Source organism: Thunnus albacares, chromosome 13 (genome assembly GCF_914725855.1).
Source record: "Thunnus albacares chromosome 13, fThuAlb1.1, whole genome shotgun sequence".
Lineage (NCBI taxonomy): Eukaryota > Metazoa > Chordata > Actinopteri > Scombriformes > Scombridae > Thunnus > Thunnus albacares.
In genome coordinates this window covers 10,371,238-10,389,313 of record NC_058118.1, presented here as the reverse complement: position 1 = coordinate 10,389,313, position 18,076 = coordinate 10,371,238, and the positions used below count along the sequence as shown (strand labels likewise).

At 41.6% G+C, this 18,076-nt stretch overlaps 1 protein-coding gene across 3 annotated transcripts in view; it reads right to left on the bottom strand.

Moving 5' to 3' along the window:
- Nucleotides 1-18,076, bottom strand: part of LOC122994924 (Down syndrome cell adhesion molecule-like protein 1 homolog) — a 54,061-nt gene that overhangs the window by 24,149 nt on the left and 11,836 nt on the right. For all 3 annotated transcript variants that reach the window (XM_044369720.1, XM_044369717.1, XM_044369719.1), the window contains exons 3-5: nucleotides 17,699-17,845; nucleotides 761-907; nucleotides 386-664 (exon numbers count right to left, since the gene is read on the bottom strand). In XM_044369720.1, the coding sequence (XP_044225655.1) occupies nucleotides 386-664; nucleotides 761-907; nucleotides 17,699-17,845 (573 nt within the window). The remainder of the gene's footprint in view (nucleotides 1-385; nucleotides 665-760; nucleotides 908-17,698; nucleotides 17,846-18,076) is intronic.

Here is an 18,076-nt window from a genome sequence, read left to right as displayed (position 1 = left end):
TATTATCTTGTTATTACATTGTTGATAATGTCATTCCAGCAGTGTCTGGATGTCTGATCGTCCCCTTTTTGACCCCTTGTCTTTATCTCCGTCTTCCTCACCCTCCTTCTTTCTCTCTGATGGTGAATGGTGCTGGCAGCTCTGTTACGGATTCAGTCTCAGTCAATTACAGCCCTGTCCTCCCGTTTTGAGACATGATATGATGGGGCATCATACAGCTCGCACACGTTTGTTACAGACACACTCAAGGTGCGATTTATATGTGTGCCTCAAACCAAAAGAAAAGGAGTTTGTGAACATGTGCGTCTGTCAGCCTGATTCACTGAAAAGACAGCGGGAGTGTGTCAGATTGTTTGCAAATGTGTGTGTAGTCGTGCTCACACACCTATCACGTGAAGCTGTCCAGACACCTCCTTTGAGCCAAAACTGTTGGTGACCTCGCATGCATAGCTGCCGCTGTCATCCTGCCTCAGGTCACTGATGACCAGCCCTGTCAAACGCCGTGTCCAGCGGGCATCTGAGGGTATCGGGCGACCATCTTTCAGCCAGCGCACGGTGGGGCCGGGGTAACCTCCCGCTGTGCAGGGGAGCTCGATACTTTGGCCCGCGTACACCTCCCCTGCTTGGAAACTGTCCAGGATGGTGGGTGAGGACTCGTTGGGGTCTGGAGGGCAGAGATTGGATCATTATTTTGTCAAGACGAAAAGAAATATAAGACTAACATGAGTAAATTAGACAGAGAGGGAACCAAGCTGCTCACCCATTACGGAGAGCCTGGCTCCATTGCTTTGGCGCGTCTCGCCGCTGTACTTATGCTTGGTGATGCACCGGTATGTGGAGAGGGCATCCTCCTTCTGAACATCAGAGATGTAAAGAGCCCCGAAGGAGGTCAGCGAGAACCTGTTGCCTGAGGAAAACATATTCAGTGAAGACAAATATTAATTACCCCCAAAGGAAAACTACTGACAGACAGAAACATCCAGTGAAAATCCTGCACTAAGATGATTGTTCTGGTACAGATCCATTGTGCTCATTGCAAAACCTTATTGTGCTAAGAACAAACAGCTGCCTGAACAGTTGGCACTACCTGCCTGATAATGTTGCTTCCCAAAACTTGGCACTCTTTTAAGGCGTGGAGGACACACAGCGGTCACTTACACCACCCACAGATAAAGCAAAGACAGATTTACTATCCCTCTACACACAATGTAAAACACTCGGGTACCACATTATCTACGCCAATCTGACTAACATTCATACAAGTGCAGTGTAACAAAAATAGAGGGCCAAAGATCAAGTGTGCCACTATGTGATGGGAGCGGCCTGTTTTCATGCTGTGCTCACTGAATGGAGGAAGAGAGTGAAACCAGAAGCAGAGAGACATAGAGGAGTAATGAGCACTAGTCTGTTTAGCCAGGTATGCGCTGTAAAATTGTCAATGTTGCACATTTAATCTTGCATACAGACACACACATATACACTCATTCTCTTTTGCTTACTGTTTGTATTTGTTTTTGTGTTTTCTTGAAATACTTGGACCTTATTCCCAAATCCTATGCCATCCAAAAAAAAACATCCTCCAGATTCACCACTGAACAGATTCAAATAAAAGAATATATCTCATGTATCTAGAGGGATATAGGTTCACATTTTAAGGTAACTCAAACATCCATTGACTGGATCTGAAGCTACAACTAAGCCTACATTTTGATGAAAGGCTGTAAAGATCCCATGAAACAGAATATTTTGAAATTAAACTGCTTTTCTCTTCACAATTAAAAGAACACACTCTGTGTTTAATGTTGCGCCCCTACATCCTGTTTCAAAAGGAAATACATCACATTAAGGAAGCATTGATATCATGTCATGGGACCTTTAAACATATAGCAACAGTCTCCCAGCTCAAGTCTGACCTATTTTAAATGGTTTGAACAGAATACAGTAAGCTTTAACTATCGCCAACATTAACTATCGCCCATGTCTGGATCCAAAGAGACCAGCGGCTGGATTGGCTGCCTTCATGTGCACTTGTGTATTTATCAGTATAAGTGTTTTATCTACAATCTCTGTGTTTGTCAGGATCTTGCAGTGGGTTGAGCAGGTATGCTGAAAGTAGCAGTTATGGACTGTGCATGTGTTTACATGGAATATACTGTATGACCCAAGAGGAGGCACAGGCTGCAATTTCACTGCAGCCTTTGTTTGCCCCCCAGAATGAAGCCTTACAGGATAATAAGCACTTTAAGACTGCTACTCCCACAACACCGATGACTCGCCTGTCACAACACTCTGACATAGGCAGAGAGAGAGAGAGAGAGAGAGTCAGCTGGATCTGTCAAAGCCACACTTTCTGTCTTTAGCATGGGGCTGAATTCATCCCCTCTGCAGGGACGTGCTGCTGATTCAATCACATTATTTCCTTCACTATCTGTCCATCTTAACTGAGTGGCTTGTTCAGAGAATCAGCCCGTCTGTAGTCGACTCTCTTCATCTCTTTGTGTGAACCCTTGTCTGTCTCACCCTTTTCCTCTCTCTCTCTCTCTCAGCCTCTTATCCCAGTCTCCAAGCAGAGTGGCAGACAGAGTAAAATATTAATTACTAAATCACTGTGCTCCCTCAGCTTTTATTCATGCTGACTTGACTAGATAACGAGAAACAGAGCCAATGTGCATTAAACACGCACATACACACACATACACACACGCAGACACAGCTGCAGCAAAACATGCAGACATGCATACACGCCGGCGCTCTGAGTAGAAAAAGGGTGCAGTTGTTGGTGTTGCATAATGTTGTTTTTCACTTGTGCCACCTTTACATTACACTTAAATGTTATAGTCTCTCTCTTGAGGTACGACAGTTTGATTTTCCAAGTATTGAACGTTTTACACATACCTGTAGTCTGCCCTGATTTAACTCATCCCTATTCATTAAGCATCTAGAATTACGTCTCAAACATGTATGTATTTTTTTTTATTTCATCTGATTGGAGGAAATATGTGAAATGCACAGAGGAAGGCCCTTGTTGATCCAACTGTTTTTTTTTTCAGTTTTCTCATGGAAGAATTTCACCAAAAACTAAATAGATTGAGACATATACATTTGTGTGGGATTTAAACCTGTATTTAAACTTTTTTCTGGTATGTTGTTGGTATGGGTTCAAGGAGTGGTCTTTTAGCAATCAAAACTATCATTTGAACATTTTGGTTTGCACATGCCATGAACTAGGAAACCAAAGGGACCATTAGGTAAAAAAAAAAAAAAAAGGAAGTGCCCATGGACCTATAAAAAGGCTCTGAACAGACTATTTGGAGGTTTACTGCACATATTTTTATCAACTATAAATGGTTTTTTAAAGAGTCCTTTCACCCAGAAAGAAGCTTTTTGAAAGAAGCTGTATTGCCTAGAGGATGGCACACATTATTGGATTTTGTATGAGCATTGGTCAGAGTCTCAATGAGACCCATTCATGGAAAATGAATGGGTCTCATTCATGAAAAATTTGTATTTGTATTTGCTGGATCAGGAAAATAATGGGCATAGGCAGTGTGAAGTATTATTCTCAATCTTTACAAAAACGCTAAACATACATTTAAAAACAGAGAAACAAAATATTTGAGTTACACATTTATACTACTTTTAGAACATTTCATAATTGATCATTTTTTTCTTATAATGAAAAACTAACAAGTTTATGTCCCCCACACCTCTCTCATGCCTTTTCCAGCTGTCATTGCTTTTACTGTGTACACGACACATAATGCATAATAGCACACTTCTTCAAATCAAGTCAGACTATTATATGCAATTTTAGTCCTTTATTTGTCTGCCCTTGTCTGTTAGGTTACACACATTTATTTGAGGCTGATTCAAACCCACAGACTGCTTGAAAGGGGAATATAAATGAACGATGCCCATGAGCAAGGCACTTAAAATCCAACTGCTGTATTGACTGCGTGCTCAGTGGTGTGACTGTGTGTTCACTGCAACTGTATGGGGCATTACTCAAACTAATCGTATGTCCTTAGCAAACCTTTTTCATGTAATAAAGGTTCACTTTCATTTTATTTTCTAATCTGACAAAATGCCCACAGCCTCGCACACTCACAACAGGCCAGACCTGCTGCTATGACAAATTCCAAAGTGGAGGAAGGAAAAAGGAAAATAATGGAAATATAAATGTGCGAGAGAGAATAGGAAAAAATGCATGACAGAGAGTCTATAAATAGGATATATACTGTAGCCCATGTGGGTCCAAGACTTTGTGCGTGTAGCATGTGTTTGTGTGTGTGTGCGCGAGTTAGTAGCAGCCTCATTTTCTCACATGCAAATGAAGGCGTCGGCGCAAAGATAACGAGGCCCATATTTCCACCTCCTCAGTGGGGCCATTATTTATTGATGCTCTGCATCTTTCCCCCTCCCTCCCACTCTCACGCTTTCTTCATACTCTCCCTGTTGCTAGGGTCTTCTCATCGCCATCCTGTTATGATTTCGGTGTACTTTCTGCAATTATTAAAGCGCAACGTGTTTACAATCATCAAGGACAAAACCATGGAACACACTGGATTGTGTAACTGCAAAAATCATAATGGTGAATTGGTGGTAGAAGTTAAGAAATTAATAAAAAAAAAATAGCATCACTATGAAGTTGCTAAATATATCTTTTCAGATGTAAAAAGGTTTTATATCTAATCACAAATATTTTGCTAAAAACCTACAACATAACACACCGTCTTTTAGTTCAATCTGGAACTTTGCTGGTGTCTAAAGTTTAGTTCCTTAAAATAAGGACAATCTGTGGAATTTATTTAGCTTTTAAACCTTCAGGAATACTCAACAGTGTTAGATGTCAAAATAAGGCAGTGAGTCTCACCTCCTCTCAGAAAGTAGTGGAAAATACTTGGGGCCTGGTCATTAGCAGTTTTATGTGCTGGTCTGAAACTAACTTCTCTACTCTCAACAGGAAACTAATTTAGCTCTTGCAAGTGAATCTGACCTACATGCTTTAGATGAGCAAATTTCCACACTATCAGGACTAATCTATTTTAGGAGACAACCTTTTTACTCTCTTAGCAGGAATTATCTTATGACTTTAACCTGTGTGAAAAACAGTTTTTTGTTGTATGTGAAAATGAACATGCAGCAGTTATAGCTCTAAGTGAAAATACCGGTGTTCCTATGGGAGTTCCCAGTATGGACCCCATATCTAATCAGTTTGGAAAAGGCTAATGAGCTATCGAACTCACATCCCTGTTTTCCTTCTGGCAGATCACTACAATCTGATCCCTGGAGTCTTCATCTTACTCAACACTGTTGATGGTCAAAGGCAGTGGTTCCTTGCCTTGAAGGGGTTTCCCAGTTAAATGAAGGTTAGTGTATTTTCTCTGCTCATTATGATGACTAGAAGTTAGCACAAGGAGAAAATGTGCCAAAACAACTGAGGGTCAGAGGTTTCACTCCTCCACAAACTGACAACAGTCTAAATCCTCAGATAGATTCCTACAGTGCAATATGTTTATCCTTTAAAGAGTTGTGATCTAAAGTTAGCAGCTTGGAAGGACTTTAAACACTCATTCTGAGGGTTATTTTTAGGTTTTTTTTCTCCTGCATTAAAACCCAGCTGTATATTAATTGTACATTTTTGTACATTTTTCTGCCTCAAGCCCTTGAAAAGAAAAATGGAAAGTGGTTTTCTCTTTCAGTTTCTGAGGTATCTATCTATAGTGACATGTTGCTGAAATACCTACACATTAATATGAGGCGATAAACATCACATATTCTTATACACATAGTGTATGTCTGCCTTTGTAATTGATATGAAGGACAAAAATAAGAAATGATGTGTAATTCTTTAGCTCTACTCAACTTTAAAAAAAAAAAAACTGTGTGCAGTTGCTCTAAACTTTTAACCAAACATTCATTGTTAACAATTCTTACTCAGTAAAGTGGTTTATTTTCAATAAACCTTCAAAAGAGAAGTATAGTTAAGTAAGACATTTTTGGAGATATAACTTTAATGATAAAAAAAAATCCATATTTTATTTATGTATTTCATGAGCAGAGCAGTTCATTGATGTAAACTTGATGGCCGACAAGCATTTTGCCACATGAGATCCAAATATTCCCAAAACACTAAAACACACATGCATGCAAGAACACAAATGAACCCACAATGAATATGAACATGAAAGTTTAGTGAGCTGTTGTAATTTGGCAAACAAAATGAAGATTATGTCCCTATAAATGTTTTAAGTTGAAAAATTGGGTGATATTGTGAGTTTGACGTTAGAAAATTGCATTCTGTATCTCTGCCGTACTCTTGCTCTCAACTGCAAGTTGCAGAGAAGAATTTGAAAGAAGGTGAGAAGAGAGAGGGGAGGAGGGACGGATCAAAGACTTGTGACTGTCACAGAAAGAAGAAGAAAGAAAAAAAAAAAAAAAGCAGCGTATTCCGGAGATATTCTCTGCGGTGCTCACAAATGCAGACATGCTTATGCACACACACACACACACACACACACACACACACACACACACACATGCATGCACATACAGAATCACCAACCAGGCTTAAAATAGGACAAAAAATATTTCCCTGCTGAAAACAAAAAATAATAAACTATGCTATAAAATTAGCACCGTGGAGTCAGTGAATGGCAGAGGTCCGGTTTTGCAGCAGAGGAATGTGTTAAAGCAGAGATTTGATTTAGAGAGGAATGAGTGGAGGCAGGAAGAAAAGACAGTAGAGGAGTAAAGCAAAGGGAAAGATGGAGAGCAGAGAGGAAAACTGTGGAGGAGATAACAGTCCATGTCTGTGTGCTCCCCTCCTTTCAAAACCTTTATGCAAAAAAAAAAAGGGGTGTTGCATCTGTATTCAAAGCGAGCACCCACTCCACCCTCCCGTTGCTCTCTCCCCTCTCTCTGCTGTGTACATTAAAAGCCCAAGTAGAAGCAGGTGTCAGCCAATTAAATATATACACTTTCCTGGCTTTTATTCTGCTGCACACTTACTTAACATCTATGAATGGCGCCCTCTTAACTCCTTTCAATTCACATTCAAAGCAGGTTTTATTGGCACAACTGATGTGTAACAACTAATTGTGCAATGGGAGCCCACCCCGCTGCATCTCCTCCATAAAAGAGACTTTGTTAACACGACCGAACTGTTCAGACGGAGCACGAGTCACTCTGCCAGTTAAGGCTACACTGCATGAGCAATATCTGAATCTCTACGCTCAATTCTTTCTTTTCCCCTTCTTCTCTGTCGCTTGTTCATTTTCTGGAAAGGAGGGCGAGACGCAGGACGTCGGAGGGGGAGAAGGAGAAGAAGAAGAAGCCACGGCTCTGTCATGTTTTCATTAAAAAGCCACGCTTCACTGTCTAATCCTAACTGCTGTCCTCTTTCCTAACCAATTCTGACTGCTTACCTCATCTTTCAATCATGCCCTCTCTGCCTACCCCTTCCCGCTGTGTTGTGCTGTTCACCGACTCACCGTGAGTAAAGGGGATGCTGGAAAGTTGAGGGGGGACAGAGGTGAGGAGCAGACAAAGGTGGAGGTTGAGGAGAGGCAGGGGGAGAGAGAGAGACGCAGAGCAGACAGACGGAGCAGAGTCCAGTTTCCACTGCGATGGGACCACGTCTCTTCTGCTCCACTGACTGCTCTGTCCCAATTTGCCCTGTGTGACTTTAAACAGTAAACACTGGGGGAGGGGATGATGTGGAGAGGTGTTGGGGTGGGGGCGGCCTGTGGAAGAGGCTGAATGGACAGCGGGGACAGACATAAAAACTGTTCATATGCAAAAGACGTCGTTTGCGTACATATAACTCAACACAACGCTGCAGAGACGCCATGTTCCCCCCCATAAACCCGTCCAAACCAGACAGGCAGACGATGCTGCATAAAGCTAAATGGACCATCTCAGATAGAGGGAGCGCTGAGGAGATTAAGCATCAGTAGAGGCATCAGAGGAAACGAGGGATGGAGGGGAAAGAGGGTGGGAGGATAGGAGAGAAATGGTGAGAGATGTAGAAATAGGACTCCATTATTCATGACGTGTGTTTTATGTGCTTGGTGACATCTGGGACAGCAGTGATAATGAGAGTCCCGGGAGAGAGAAACCACATACATACGCACACACACACACACACACATACACACACACACACACACATCCCGATGCACCACACCATACAGAAAGCGTGCCACCATGGTCCAAACACCTACCCTCAACTGGATATCCCATTAACTCCTATTGAACTGTTAATTGTATGTGAACTAAGGCTTAAACATTGAAGTTCTTTAAAAAAAATGTCACTCAGTAAAAGTAAACATCCAGCGGCAGAGGTCTCGCCCCTCCACCTTGTTTTGATTTAGCCGCAGATAAGAGACAGAGCTGGATATATGTTGTGTATCTGCCATCATATGTGTGTGTGTGTGTGTGTGTGTGTGTGTGTGTGTGGTGTGTGTTTGTGCAGCAGTTAAGCCCTCTCTCTCTCCATGCTGGGCAATGACACTCCTCTGCCACCAGCACTCTAATAGGGAGGGACCAGGCAGCTCACAGTGCTGCTAATGCAGCTCACTGCCCCGGGCCATGGGCTAAGCTGGAGTACACAGCATCACACACACACACACACACACACACACACACACACACACACACACACACACACACACACACACACACACATTTACGGTGTTTACCAGAAAGGACAGTTGAGATCCCCAACTGAAAGCCAAATGAACATAAATACACTCAGAATCAAAGTATCAAATATCACAATCTCACATTTACCAAAGTCAAATAATAGAAATGATCGTCCACATCAGAATCATCATCATCAACAGCTAGTTGAAAGTGCTGTGTAAAATCCACTGTGTTGCTCTTTAGAGGTGGTAATCACCGAAGATGGTTTGAAAGTAAAAGAGATCACCCGCTGGCCTCTGCTCAACAACATTCAGCAGGTAAAGTTTGAATCTGCATCCCATCTGCCAAACAGGAAGAAGCCTCTTTCAAAACCTCTCATTTTTAATCTGTGGCTCACAGTTCAGACTATACTGCTGTCTCCTGAAGGTGCCATAAAGATGTTTGTATTCATTCACCTGAGGGAGATTGGTGCAGTGGTGCAGTGGTTAGCACTATTGCCTCACAGCAAATATACTAAGTTTGAACCCAGAAATTGTCAGTTTGGTCGTCTCTGCATTGGGTTGTTCTCCCTGTGTCTGCATTTCCTCCCACAGTCCAAAGACATGCAGGTTAAGTGATTTGGAGACTTTAAATTGCCTGTAAGTGTGTTTCCTGACTACTGTTTAAGTTTTTGACTTATAACAGACTGGTTACCAGTCCAGGGTATACTGGTATAGGCTCCAGTCCACTTGGGTATTGATAATGGATGAATTTACATCCGCTCTTCTCCAACAACTCGTCTCTATCATCTCCTCTGTAATCTTCTTACCTATTCAAGGTAACTTTGATAAATTAAAACAAATTAAATTGATGATGGTCATGATTGGATGCATTCAGATGCTTCCTGTTCGTTGCGTTTTGCATGCTGCTTGTCCCTTCTGCTTTTTCATAATTTAGTTCAAAAATATATTTTAGGGTAGAATCTCAAATCGGTTTTCAAAACTTCTCATCTTGTCATCATCTTGGGATGAAGGCTGATTAATGTATCTGATTGTGATATGGTCTTTTAAAAACAAATCCCCAAAACAAACAGTGGGTACCTTTACAAACCTGGCAAAGTGTACATAGTGTTCTGTATATGTTACTAGATATCCTATCATCACATTATCTACTGAATATACATATACTGGACATTAATGTAGACACAAACTGGCAATATCACTCTTTGCAGGATACCATCCCATTGTCCTGCAGGTGACTTGCATCTGCATAATACTGAATTTTAATTTTGGAGTGAAACAAACTCTCTTTATGTTATAAATCCACAAAGAAAATACTGATTGCCATTGGCTCTGTATCTGTATTTGCTCTGTATAATATGTATATTATAGTGTATGCAGGACTGAATTGTTAACTGAAGTCTAAACAGAGTGTGACAGTACAGAGAAACAGAGTGAGCAAACATGCTGTAACCATGTTGAATTATTGACTTGCTTACACATGACATTTTCTATGTACATACTAATCCACCGCACCAACAAACAACAGCCGAGAAACATGGCACCCTTTTCCTCAGACATTTCTATCACATTAACCCCAGAGCAGCATTTTAGATCCGCTCACCTCCTTCACCTTCCCGCCCACCGCAGTCAATCAAGGCCTGCAGTGTTGATCTGGCCTTTATGTGTGTTTGGACAGCTAATAGTGAGGCGGATCAATAGGTCTGATTGAGATGTCATGTAGGAACATGGCACTTGGATGACCACCAGGGATCCCATTTGATCCCCGATCATGTCTGCTGTCGGTCTCCGGACAACCAGCTGCATTCACAGCAACACCGTAAAAAAGAAATCTCTCCATCAGTATCACTAAAATATGAAATTTATCACAAAAAAAAAAAAAAAATCAATGTGGAATTTGTCTATTATGGGCTTCATTAACTATATCTGATTTTGGCATACACCTCCAGTTTCTAGTTTTTATTTCCCTTAATTTCCCTTATTATACTGGGAAATGATATGGGAAATTTATTTGAATACTCTCAAATGCAGGTAACAATGATTATTAACCATTGCTGAATGATGTCAATTTAAACCATTACATTAAGAAATGTTATAAGGATTAGAGAGAAAATGACTAAGAAGAAGACAGGAATGAGTCCCACAAAGATGGAGGGAGTAAATCAGAACCAAACTTGTTGCCATTGCAGCGAGCTGTTGAGTAAATAAGCATTTCCTTAAATACAATTTCTTAGTAGAGCCTGCTGTAATCTTCTCGCACTAATCCTTCTTTCACTAGCCTAAACAAAAGAGTGGAAGAAAGCGGGAGAAAAGGGGTAAAAACCTCTTTACTCAAATCCTATTTCTTAACCCAATCCATGCCACATAAACCCTCTACTCTCTTCCTCTAAGCCTTGACACAAGCTCTCCTGCTTTCACTTTCCTGAACGACTCCAAGTGTGTGGTAGAGGGGAAGACTTACAATAAGAAGTGCAGATTAACAACTATCCTTTACAGAGCCAGTGAGTAAAAATTATTTGGTTACTGTCATTTGATAAAACACTAAAATGATCCTGCAGGAGTTGGACTGGATGATATGACCTTAAATCTATGTAATGATCCCCATATCTATAACAATATTTTGTTTATACATCACTGCATATGTTTTCTTTCTCATTGTAACTTACTTCTGTCATGTTTAATTATAGTACGATCAGTTAAGGATACTGTGCTTTTGCCTTATTGGTTAGTTGCTTCTGGTTATTTATTGTAGCTACTTTATAAGGTAGATATTTATTGAAAATATCAACAAATCCTGAAGATTTCTGCAATAATATAATAATGATAATAAACTTGAAAAGAAATTTAAAAAAACAAAAAAAAAACCTATGTAAATTACACTAATCCACTGAATCATGATTTTTCTACTTGTTTTGTTTTGTTGTGTAATATTGTTTTTCCCAGATCTCAGAAATTAATTGGCGAATACAGTGTTATCGTAACCAATAGAAACGATGGCAAAAGCTGTGAAAATAAGACCCTAGTTTTTAATAAACTGTAATTATCTTTTAAGACACATGATTAGAAATTTGTAAATCAAAACCAGACTTCGCCAACTCTCTCTCAGTTTTCTCACACAGCCTGGCTTGGAGGGTGAGATAGTGGCCAGATTTCTGTCAGAGTGATGTGCTCGCAGGGGCTTTCCCATCTCTCCCTCTTACACTGATTGACACTGATACACTGATGCACTGTAAACATGCTCATACTGCATATGTGTGTTAGTCTCTGCGTGTGTGCGTGCATGTACTTCTGTGCTGGAGTGTATTTGACAGAGACACAAAGAGAAAAAAGGCAGGGGAAAGCGATGGCGGCGGCGATAGAGTGTGTACATGTCTGTGTTAAGTGCACGTGAGCAGGCGTGTGTAGTAGTGTGTAAATAGTCAATAATAGCCGACACTTGTCAGCCCTCTGCTCCGTACACACAAAGCCCGTGGTTGGGCCATTGTTGAACTCCGCCTCTTCGCTACCCCCCCCGTAACTGGGCCTCTCAAGCAGAGATAATTATGCCTATTGTGCCCCTTGCACACGCAGACAACGTGCACACACGCACACACACACTTGTTTGTGCTAATTAACACACCCACCACGTGCCTACTCAACCTAACTGAGTAAAAGATGGCTGCCAGCACCCCATCTGTTCCTGCCCCGCTCTCAGTCGCTCTCAGCACATTGGGGCAAATGTGAGAGGGGCAAAAATATCCAGTGAAAGTGGAAGAAGCACAGACAGAGGTGAGTAAACTCATTTAGTTGCATTAGAAACTTGTTTTTAGAGGTTAAAAATAAATATATTTCCATGTTATTTTGTCATTCCTTAGTTAGCTGCTCATTGTTAAGTTTATATGTTACTGCCATGTGTATATATACATTGTAGTGGCACTATCAGCTGCATGATTTAGTCTTTAATGTCTCCCACTAACCCCCACCCAATGCCCTGCTGTGTGCCACATGGGACAGAGGAGGGATGGGTGAGGGAGGGATGGTGTGAGACCAGTAGGGGGGCGGGGAGAGGGCGACAGTCGATGGGGTTATGTTCCATGAGCCCTGGGGACGCCACGTGCTCCCGGACCTCCTCTGTCACACCACGTCCTGAGCATAACAAGACAGCCGTCGCACAGCAGATCGGAGCAGAGCACAGCCTTAATGTTTCCCGATTTAATGTTTAATGAGCGCTCCGTATTCAGGCAGGTTCATGCAAAATCTGAAAATGGCTTTATTGTGTTTCTTTTGAGGGGGATGTGTGGGTGTGTGCGTGTAAGGGGCAGGCTTGTACATTTGCTCTTTCTAGAGGTGAATGTGTGTCTATGTGTCAGACCGGTGTTTACAAGAGTCTGCGGTGTCCCAGACAAGTGTATCTATTAATGTATTCCTGCTCTGAGTGCACAAGCACAGATTTACAAACAGACACCGTGTCCTCACACACCCCTGCTCTCCATGAGGTCCCTCTGCCTCTGTCACCTCTCTCCTCACTGCACCTGTGTGGAGCCTTATGACACTAACTTTTCAATTACTGAGAGGAAGCTGCAGTATATACATACTGTATGTGAAGCCTTATATATGTATATATATATATGTACATAGCTTTGAATGATTCAGCATACTTTTTCAAAGCTTTGCCGTCAAGTTCTAGTGTCTTTTTTTCACTGTTAAGTATATAACAAATGAAAAAAAAAAAATGTGTTCTTATATTCAATTCATTAAAATTAAATTATTTGCTAATGTTGTACTGCAGATGATGAAGTTATGTAGTGGAGATCAAGTAATGAACTTAGATTAGTTACTGCAACTTGCTAAGTCCACTAATTGATGAACCCAACTGTAATTTTCCAAGTGTTTCCAATTAACCCCTGTGGTACTCTGTGTGTCTGTGTGTGTGTGTGTGTGTGTGTGTCTTTGCTGGACTGTCTGACTTCCAGCAGAGACCCCCGGGGCACAGGATTGATCAGTAATGTAGCCTGTAAGTGACCTCACCACCCGGTGACACCCATTAGGATCCAAAATCACATTAAGGCCTGATAATGCAGCATTTAAACGCTGACGGGCTAACACAGGTTAAATCCAACCTTACTTTCACAACAGTGGCTACACTAGACCGATGTGATCAGATACACGTTTCCTTTAACAAACAGTGTCTGTTTTGCAACCTATATGTATGAAAAACAGTTCTGTATCTTGTATAATTTGACCCTGAGGGAGCAGGAGATGGAGTGGATAAGAAAATGAGAGGACAAGAGTAGAAAAAAGTACAAAGAAAGAAAAACAGAGTATTTAGGGACAAGTAACTGATGTATTAATGTGTGTCATTTCTAATCTCATCCATACGCTGTAATTGTTTCCCATCTATTATTGCATTTTACTGGGTTTTATCACCATGTGTATCAAATTACTTTGTAAATATATAAACAAGACCAAACTATGTGGCAGGTGGATTAGATGGAGCATAGTTGGGCATCTTCTGTGGACCACCATGTGGCCGCAGCCATCTGCTGGTCCAGTCTCTATTCATCGGAGCCACTCATTAGCTTTCTGCTGGTTAGACTGACGGCTTCGATCTGCAAGCTGAACCCTCTCTGTGTCCCAGTGTTGTTTTTATTCCCGTCCATAAACCCTCCATCTCTCTGTCTCCGCTCCAGCTCTCCTCCTTCAGATCATTGCTCAGACTAGCAGGCCTCCATTGTCTCGTGAGGGTCACACACACGCACATGCACACACACACACACACACACACACACACACACACACACACACACACACACAAGGCTTAACTACAGGGGTAGTATGGGACGGGGAAGAGAGAAGGAAATAGGTCAGTCTGCCTGCACCCCTCCCCTCCTAAACCCCCTCACTGTCCTGGCTGGACAGAAAAGTGGGGCAGGCAAGGGGACGGACACACACACACACACACACACACACATAAGCGCACACATATACGGCTCCAGATGGGGAACATGTGTGTTTGACAAAATGGAACCTGTTGGGGTTCAGAGGGCATGGCCGCGTTGTGTTATGTCATCAACTCAACCTTCAGACCAGTATGTGATTGTGCTGCTGATCAGAGTCTGAACATAATGATTCCTCAGTGCGAAGGCAAAGGTATGAAGTAAAGATGAAGTACATGATTTAGATTTAGACTTTAAATTCAAAGTGGGCAGTCTGCTCAATTTTGTATTCTTAGTCTGTATTTAGAGGGAGAGGAGGGAGAACAGAAAGTAGAGAAAGACAGAGAAGGAGAAAGTGGAAGAAGACACAGGGAGGATGTGTGGCGGGATTCAGCCTCAGGTGGAGGACTTGCATCACTTCATTTTTAAAAACTACACATAAAAAAAGTTTGTGATGTGACAAGGCCTGCCCTGAAACAAAATATTCAACAATGGATGAATGCTTTAACTTGCTGTTTGCAGTGTGTTTCAGCTGACGATGTCCCTCTTTATGAACAGAGTACCATTGAACATCACAGGCAGAGTATTTGTTACCACGGAGACAGCTAATGGAGATCTGAACAAAATAAGACATGTAAAAGAATTGTCTATCGCTCTTTGCAGAGTGATCAACTCACAAAAAAAGTGAGGGTATTTTCTTGCTTTCTGCCCAGTGCATGCTGGGATAGGCACCAGCCACACAGGACCCTGAACAACAACAAACAAGTAAGGAAAATGGTTGAATGAATATTTTTGAAAAAAAGGCATGTGGGGAAACTTGACACAAACATATATGGATTTACCTGCTCAAAAGCTGTCTGTGTTTCTTAAGTCGGGCATGAGAGCACAAGAAACAATGACATGGCAAGACAGGTGACCACCCACTCACTCGCATGCTGAGTGCTTTCAGTCACAAAATCAATTTTAATTTTCACATCTTCATTAGACCAATCCAGACAGTCCTCTGCTGGCCAAGAAGGGGGGCAGAAAGGCAGAAAGAGAGTTTGACCGTTGATGTTAGAGAGATAGTTAACTGAAGAGTTGGAGATCAGCATCAATAACATTTTGCTTTGGACTGTTTATATAACCTCATTATCTACTGTATATGGATATTCACTGTATGTGTCAGGGTTAGGGTGCATGTTTGCATATTGTTTGTGCATCCATGTGAGAGTGCAGTTACAATATTCTGATTCTTGTTGTTCTGCAGACGTTTCACAGAGAAGTTTTGCTGCTGATAGGTGGCTGCGTTGATTGGCTGTAAGGGTGATGAGGTCACAGTGTTGATTAGCGGGGAGGTCGGGGTCAAGGTCGAACACAACCTCACAGCGCGTGCTTGTTGTGTTTGTGTGTGCTGCCGCCGAATGCCGAGTTCAGTGAGCAGCTCATCATGTTCAACATCTGATCCTCACACTCACTGCTCATCAACTGACCTATATACCCCTAATTACACACAGCAGCCTCATATACACAGCAACACCCCGTACATAGAAACCATAAATACACACACGGAGGACTGGCGCATCCAAAGTAGAGCAACTGTATTTATGTTTGGGAATCATGGGAAGTCATCCTGCCACTGTGAACCAAACATGATAGGACGTAACGAGGCAGTGAGCCAATCAGAGGAAAGGTAAATAGAGAATCACTCTTGACTTTTAAGTGAAACAGCAAATCGAAAGAGAGAAATAATGAAAGACGTGTTCATTTAAAATGTGATTTGAAAACAACAAAGTTTAAAATCTCATTCAATAATTCACTAACAGAAATTTTTATGCAAGTTCAATTTAAATGTATTTAGATTTTAAAAAATAACATGAGAATAATATCTGATTAAAGTGAATTTAAAAATAGGGAGCTTTGTGAGTTTTTGTAGTAAAAGCCAGAATTGAAGTGGAGCACTGTTGGAGCAGAAAGACATAGAAAATTGATGTAATACATCAGAGTTTTGATACAAATTGTACCACAAGCATGTTTTAATAATTCCCACAAAAAACATAGTTTTTTTTACTGTAGTAGCGATTTTAAAGCTCTTCTGTCAGGGTGGTAACTCAAACACAAATAACTGGAACACTAATAATTCATTTAGAAAATACACTGAAATGTCTGAAAATAACAAACTACTCTAACCTTGGTGCATGTGTATGTTTGACACAGTCTCCGTGTGTTTTGCATACATATAATATAAAACGCCATCTGCCAGGACCTGAGGCCATTCTTGCCCTACTACCCTCCTTGCTTCTCTTCCTTTGGTTCGTCTTCCCCTCTATCTCTCATCCCTCTTTCCTGCATTGTTATTTCAAGCATTTTGAATGTACAAATTGTTAAAGAACAATCATGCACACGTCTCAAACACACACACACACACACACACACACACACACACACACACAAACACACACATAATACTGTATATAATCACATAATAAAATACGCATAATGCATTTACAAACAGCAAGACAACACACGTAAGAGCTATAAACTATATATCTCCTTCTCTCTCTGTTACACTCACACACACTCACACACACAAATGAGGTTAATGAAGATGAATGTGAGGGCACAGTACTATTGACATCCAGTGTCTCTAATTGTGGCCATGTTCTTCAAGGACATGGTGGTAAGACAAGCGGGGAGAGGACAGGAATAGATCTGATGAGGAGAACTGTGGAATAGTCATGCGACGTAATGTCAATCACAATTAAATTCAAGATTTGACATTAAGGGGGAAAAAAATTGTATGTGATGAGATGTAAAAGTATTGATAGCAGAGAAGGAAATGTCTAAGAAAGGAAGAGGAAGACGGAGGGGAGTGAGGGAGGGAGGCTATTCAAGCAGGAAGGAAGGAGGAGGAGGAGGAGGAGGAGGGGGACCAGATCAGTGATCCAGAACAGTGAGCAGACAGAAGACATGAGTTAAGAGTTCGGTCAAACATAGAGCAGAGCGGTGCATCAGCCATCCACACACGCGCACACACACACACACACACACACACACACACACACACACACAAAGAAGATAAAGACATACCCAAATCTTAAAATGCCAACCAATCGGCCAACCCCATGATGCTCCAAATTCATTCCTGTGGTGTCTTACCTGGGACGATGGAAACAGTGTCTCTCTCCCAGGACACGACGCTGACGTACTCCTGCACGGCAGCGGGGATGAGGCACTTGAACACAGCTACGTTGCCCCGCATCGAGCGCTGGTCCGCCACCCGCACGGTGTATGGCTCCCTGAAAACTACACAAACAAACACATGATGTTGGGGTTACTGATATGTCAGGCCAAATGATTTTCCTACCACTGAATAGCTGAAGCGTGATGACACAAATACATTTTTTTTTATCATAGAAAAAGGTCAACTTTAAAGAAATTGTTGATGTGCACAAAACATCTCCCATCATCTAACCAGAAGATGTGCATGCGATCTCGCAGCAGTCCAGTGTTAATCCCGTTCTGACAAAAACAATA